The sequence below is a fragment of the Pongo abelii genome, chromosome 1 (assembly GCF_028885655.2).
Source record: "Pongo abelii isolate AG06213 chromosome 1, NHGRI_mPonAbe1-v2.0_pri, whole genome shotgun sequence".
NCBI classification, from domain to species: Eukaryota; Metazoa; Chordata; class Mammalia; order Primates; family Hominidae; genus Pongo; species Pongo abelii.
In genome coordinates this window covers 186,223,072-186,229,071 of record NC_071985.2, presented here as the reverse complement: position 1 = coordinate 186,229,071, position 6,000 = coordinate 186,223,072, and the positions used below count along the sequence as shown (strand labels likewise).

General features: G+C 40.6%; 1 protein-coding gene across 1 annotated transcript in view; it reads left to right on the top strand.

The window, feature by feature from the left end:
- The first annotated feature begins 1,505 nt into the window (after positions 1–1,505).
- The window catches only part of LOC100444727 (cytochrome P450 4Z1), a 49,755-nt gene continuing 45,260 nt past the window's right edge, over positions 1,506–6,000 (top strand). Inside the window, exons 1-2 of the mRNA XM_024237248.2 lie at positions 1,506–1,741; positions 2,698–2,839. Of these exons, the coding sequence (XP_024093016.2) occupies positions 1,565–1,741; positions 2,698–2,839 (319 nt within the window). The 5' untranslated portion in view covers positions 1,506–1,564. The remainder of the gene's footprint in view (positions 1,742–2,697; positions 2,840–6,000) is intronic.

The window sequence follows — 6,000 nt, the reverse complement described above, 5'->3', positions numbered from 1 at the left end:
AGAGGAGATGGATAAATTCCTGAAAATATACCACCCTCCTAGGTTAAACCAGGAAGATATAGAATCGCCAAAGAGACCAAAAACAAGCAGTGAGATTGAAATTGTAATTTTTTTTAATGCCAACAAAAAAAAGTCCAGGACCAGATGGATTTACAGTTGAATTCTATCACACATTCAAAGAAGAAGTGGTACGAAATCTATAGACACTATTCCACAAGATAGCAAAAGAGAGCATCCTCCCTAAATCACTCTGTGAAGCCAGTCTCATCCTAATACTGAAACCAGGGAATGACATAACAAAAAAAGAAAACTACAGACCGACATCTTTGATGAGCATAGATGCAAAAATCCTCAATCAAATACTAGTGAACTGAATCCAACAGCATATCAAAAAGATAATCCACCATAATCAAGTGGGATGCAGGGATGATTAACATACCCAAGTCAATAAATGTGATACACCACATAAACAGGATTAAAAACAAAACCACATGATCATCTCAATAGCTGCAGAAAAAGCATTTAACAAAATCCAGCATCCCTTTATGATTAAAACTCTCATCAACAAAATTGGCATACCTTAAGGTAATAAAAGCCACATACAACAAACCCACAGCCAACGTTATACTGAAAGGGGAAAAGTAGAAAGCATTCTCCTTGAGAATTGGAACAAGAGAAGGATGCCCACTTTCACCACTTCTATTCAACATAGTACTGGAAGTCCTAGCCAGAGCAATCAGACAAAAGGAAGCAATAAAGGGCATTCAAATCGGTAAAAAGGAGGTCAAACTGTCACTGTTTGCTGATGACATGATCGTATACCTAGAAAACCCTAAAGACTCATCCAAAAAGCTCCTACAGGATGCAAAATTAATATACACAAATAAGTAGCTCTGCTTTACACCAGCAGCAACCAAGCTGAGAATCAAATCAAGAACTCAACCCCTTTCAAAACAGAAAAAAAAAAAAAAAACTTAGGTATATACCTAAGATTTTGGGTGACGATAATGTGTCATTGTAGGTTCATTAAATGTAACAAGTGTTATACTCTGGTGGAGGATTTTGATAATCAGGGAAGCTGGAAGGGAGGGGTGATATATGGGAACTCCCCAAACTTTCTGCTTAATTTTTCTGTGAACCTGAAACTTCTCTAGAAAGATAAATTCTATCAGAAACATAAACAAAAAAGAACAGAGAATGAGAAAGGGGGAGATTTTTTACAAGAATGTATAGAGGTGCTACAAAGGATGACTAGATGGGAACTTTTAGATTCTGGAAGGGGACAGCAATGCAGCAAAGCTTTCATATGGGTGTGAGCTGTCATGCACATGGCTCCTATCTGAAAATCTAGTTCTTCTGGAATCCAGGTCTGCTGGCCAACATCTCAGCAGTTTTCACCCTGCAGACTTAATTAGGCTTCCTCTTCCTTATGTCCCCTCCCTGAATATGGCATTTTGAAAGCCCAGTGTTGCCCAGGGGGCATCTCCTTTGGGTTTATGAGAGACCTGCATTCTCCCTGGCCCAGTTCTCTCAGGCTTTCCAGAGCTCAGGACCTCTGAGAAGAATGGAGCCCTCTTGGCTTCAGGAACTCATGGCTCACCCCTTCTTGCTGCTGATCCTCCTCTGCATGTCTCTGCTGCTGTTTCAGGTAATCAGGTTGTACCAGAGGAGGAGATGGATGATCAGAGCCCTGCACCTGTTTCCTGCACCCCCTGCCCACTGGTTCTATGGCCACAAGGAGGTAAGAGGAGAAAATTAGTTGGGGAGGTTAAGGGACGGAAAGATGAGGTATTAAAAAAAAACCAGTACAGACTGGTGGGGCATTATGTAATATGCAAAATGCTTTCACACCAATCTCATTGTGATTTTTACAAAAATTCTACTATATGGGGAGGAAGGATATTGTTATTCCTATTTTACAGATAAGAAAACTGAAGCCTAAAATAGAGATGCAACTTTCCTGTGCTACCCACCTCATAAATGACAGAAATGAAACTTGAACCCTGGTCTCCTGATTCAAGGCCAAGGTCTTTACTACTCTCAGGACTCTGGGTGTTCTACAGAGAAATAGACCAAGCCAATTGTTAACAGGAACTATACAAAGATGCTACAGCTTCTAATGAAGCTGGAAATAGGAAAACATTTAGCACATTAGAAAGGAAAGTTGAAAGATGAGCAGCAACCACAAAGGAGTAAAAGGCATGTGAGACTTCGCTGCTTTGGAGGCAGATAAAGCATGAGTGGGCATATCCAGAGCAAAGATGAGGTAGGGAATCAGTGGTTACTAAGTGTTTACCTTGTGCCAGGAATTTTATGTTTATAATTTCACTTAATTTTCACGGCAGCTTTGTGAAATACATTTGGTCTTCCTATTATACACGTGAGGAAATCATGGCCCTGATAACCTAGATAATGAATAAGTGTCAGATTGGGATTTGAACTTAAATCTCCAAAGTTGACGCTGGAGTGAGAAGACCAATCACTCAGCAACAGGTCCTGAGCACTTGCCTTGTGCCAGGAAGATTCCATGGAGGTGCTGGAGACACATGGAGAAGAAAACTTGCCTTCAGCAGATGTGAACCTGTCTGATGGGGTGGTGTCCACAGACCCTCAAATTAGCACATGGTCCATCTGAGGGAAAGGGGTCCTCCTAGGGTGACAACCTTTACTAACCAGTCATGACTTATCTTATGACAGTTTTACCCAGTAAAGGAGTTTGAGGTGTATCATAAGCTGATGGAAAAATATGCATGTGCCGTTCCCTTGTGGGTTGGACCCTTTACGATGTTCTTCAGTGTTCATGACCCAGACTATGCCAAGATTCTCCTGAAAAGACAAGGTAAAAACCAAGAGGGGCTCACAGTACAGAGCAGCAACAAAGAGGGTCTCAGGGTATCTGTTGCACTAGGGAAGGACAGGTTGAAGCATTTTTAAGGGAAATCCATCATTTGATATGTTGAAGGGAAGATTCCATGTCCTCCTTGACATCATAGTCAGGACTCTATTGAGGGCTGTTGTAGAGGATTCTCTGATCCATTTCTAAGCAATCTTCTCTCCCTACATGGCAAATTTTTTCTGATCCTTCCATCACATATACTTACCTCAGATCCCCAGGACTACCACTTACCACCACTGTGAACATACAGTGGGTTGGGCATGCAGAGGTGGTTTGCTTACAATTGGCTTAACGCCAGTGCTGCACAGAGATGAGTGTTCCCCATAGATGCTTTGCCCACTAATGATGCCTGTCCTCTGGGAATGGCCAGTGCCAGGTGGAGGCTCTGGCAAGTGGACACCAGTTCTTCATCAGGTCCCTACTGTGGGAATTCCATGGAATTGCAGAGCTGCTTCTTGGCCGTGGCAAGATGTGTGTAGGATTCCCCCACTGGGCTTTCCTCAACTGCCTGTTGGCATATAAGGCTGGCCTTCGCCTCACTCTCCCAGCTACCTACATAAGTCACTCAGTTATAAAATGCCTCCATACCACTCTTGGTGCTTCTGCAAAATTTCAAGCAGCCTGTGGCTCTCTCATGTCACACGGCACTCTGCCAGAATCACCATCTCAGCTTTCTTCCTGGTAATGGTGCAAGAAATGTCTGGGTATCCAGTTTCAAACTTTACTCTGCTCCCCTTTATGCTCTGCTCTCACCTTTGGACCTTTGCCCAAAAGGGATGAAAGAGGAAAGTGATTGTTTCTCCTTTGGAGTTATTTTCTCTTCTTTATCTACAAATTCTCTCTTCACTGTGTTCACTCCCTTGAGGAGGGGGCCTTCGTTTCTGGCTGTTTTTCTTTTTCTGTGGTTAGTTGTTTGTAAGGGCATCTGGGCAGGCCATACAGGGAAAGCCATCCTTCCTGTTCATATTTTCTTCAGTCCCCATTGTCTTCAACTCACAACCTTAGCTCCTTCCCAGAGAAGCCAAGAATTTCTCTCCCTCTCTTGCTTTTTTTCTCTTACTGTTTTGTTTTCTTTTCCTTTGGTTTGTATTCCCTGCTGGTGCCTAAAAATTGTCCCCTCCTCAGAGAAAAGGATAATTTTATGCCTTGAAGTATGATAACTGTACAGTTACATGAGAAAAGAGCAGAATAATATACAGAGTATGGGATGTCAAGTTACTTATCTGCCACACATCAGTACTTCTTTTTCAGTCCCACTGCAGAAGCACAGTGGCCAAAAAAGTAGAGCTGAGAATCCTGCTCTTATTATTTCTGGCCAGACCCACCCAGATCGTCTTATCCCCAGCTTTTTATTTTGAAAATTTTCTCCCTACAAGAGAAATTTTGAACACCCATTGTACCCTTCTCTAGTGTCATTAATTGATATCATGTTCCCATATTTGCTTTTCTTTTAATTACATTCATTTTATTGTGGTAAAATATACATAACTTAAAAATTTACCATTTTAAATCACTTTTAAGTATACAGTTTAATGGCATTAAATAAATTTACATTGTTGTGCAACTATCACCTCCATCCATCTTCAGAACTTTTTCATCTTCCCAAACTGAAACTCTGTACACATTAAACTCTTAACTCCCCATTTTCCCCTCCCCGCAGCCTCAGGCAACAACCATTCTACTTTCGGTCTTTTTAAATTTCCCTATTCTAGGTACCTCCATAAGTAGAACTATACAATATTGTCCTTTTGTAACTGGCTTATTTCATGTAGCATAATGTCCTTAAGGTTCATCCATGTTGTAGCATGTATCAAAACGTCCTTTCTTTTTAAGGCTGAATTTCCATTGTACGTATGTACCACATTTTGTTTATCCATTCCTCTGAATGCTTTTGTGAATAATGCTGTCATGAACGTGCATGTACAAATATCTGTTTGAGTCTTTTCAGTTATTTCAAGCTGATACCAAAAAGTGGAATTACTGAGCCACATGATAATTCTATATATAATTTTTTGAAGAACTGTGATACCATTTTCCACAGTGGCTGCACCATTTCACATACCCACCAGCAATGCACAAGGGTTCCAATTTCTTCACATTCTCACCAACATTTGTTATTTTCTGGGGATTTAAAAAATAATAATAATAGCTACCCCAGCTGGGTGCAATGTCTCACACCTGTAATCCCAGCACTTTGGGAGGTCAAGGCAGGCAGATCACTTGAGGCCAGGAGTTCAAGACCTGAGCAACATGGCAAAATTCCATCTCTATTTAAAAAAAAAATAGACCAGGTGCAGTGGCTCAAGCCTGTAATCCTAGCACTTTGGGAGGCCAAGTCAGGCGGATTACTTGAGGTCAGGAGTTCAAGACCAGCCTGGCCAACATGGTGAAACCCCGTCTCTACTAAAAGAAATACAAAAATTAGCCAGGCATGGTGACACACGCCTGTAGTCCCAACTACTTGGGAGGCTGAGGCAGGAGAATTACTTGAACCTGAGAGGTGGAGGTTGCAATGAGCTGAGATAGCACCACTGCACTCCAGCCTGGGTGACAGAGCAAGACTTCATCTCAAGAAAAAAATAATAATAATAAATATATTGTATTATTTAAACTAATAGTAATAATAGCTATCCTAATGGATGTGAAGTGGTATCTTATGGTGGTTTTTATTTGCATTTCTCTAGTGATTAATTATGTTGAACATCTTTTCATGTGCTTACTGGCCACTTATATATCATCTTCGGGGAAATGTCTATTCAAGTTTGCTGCACCTTTTTCAATTGGTTCTTTGGTTTCTTTTGTTGTTGAGTTGCAGGAGTTCTTTATATCTTCTGAATATTAATCCCTATCAGATATATGATTTGTAAATATCTTCTCCCATTCTGTTGATGTCCTTTTTACTCTGTTGATAGTGTCCTTTGGTGAGCAAAAATTTTTTATTTTATCAAGTCCAGTTTATCTATTTTTTCTTTCACTGCCTGTGCTTTTGGCATCATATCCAAAAAATTACTGCCAACTCGTATGTCATGAAGTTTTCCTTATGTTTTTTTCTAAGAGTTTTATAGTTGTAGCTCTCACATTCAGTTCTTTGATTGATTTAGTGT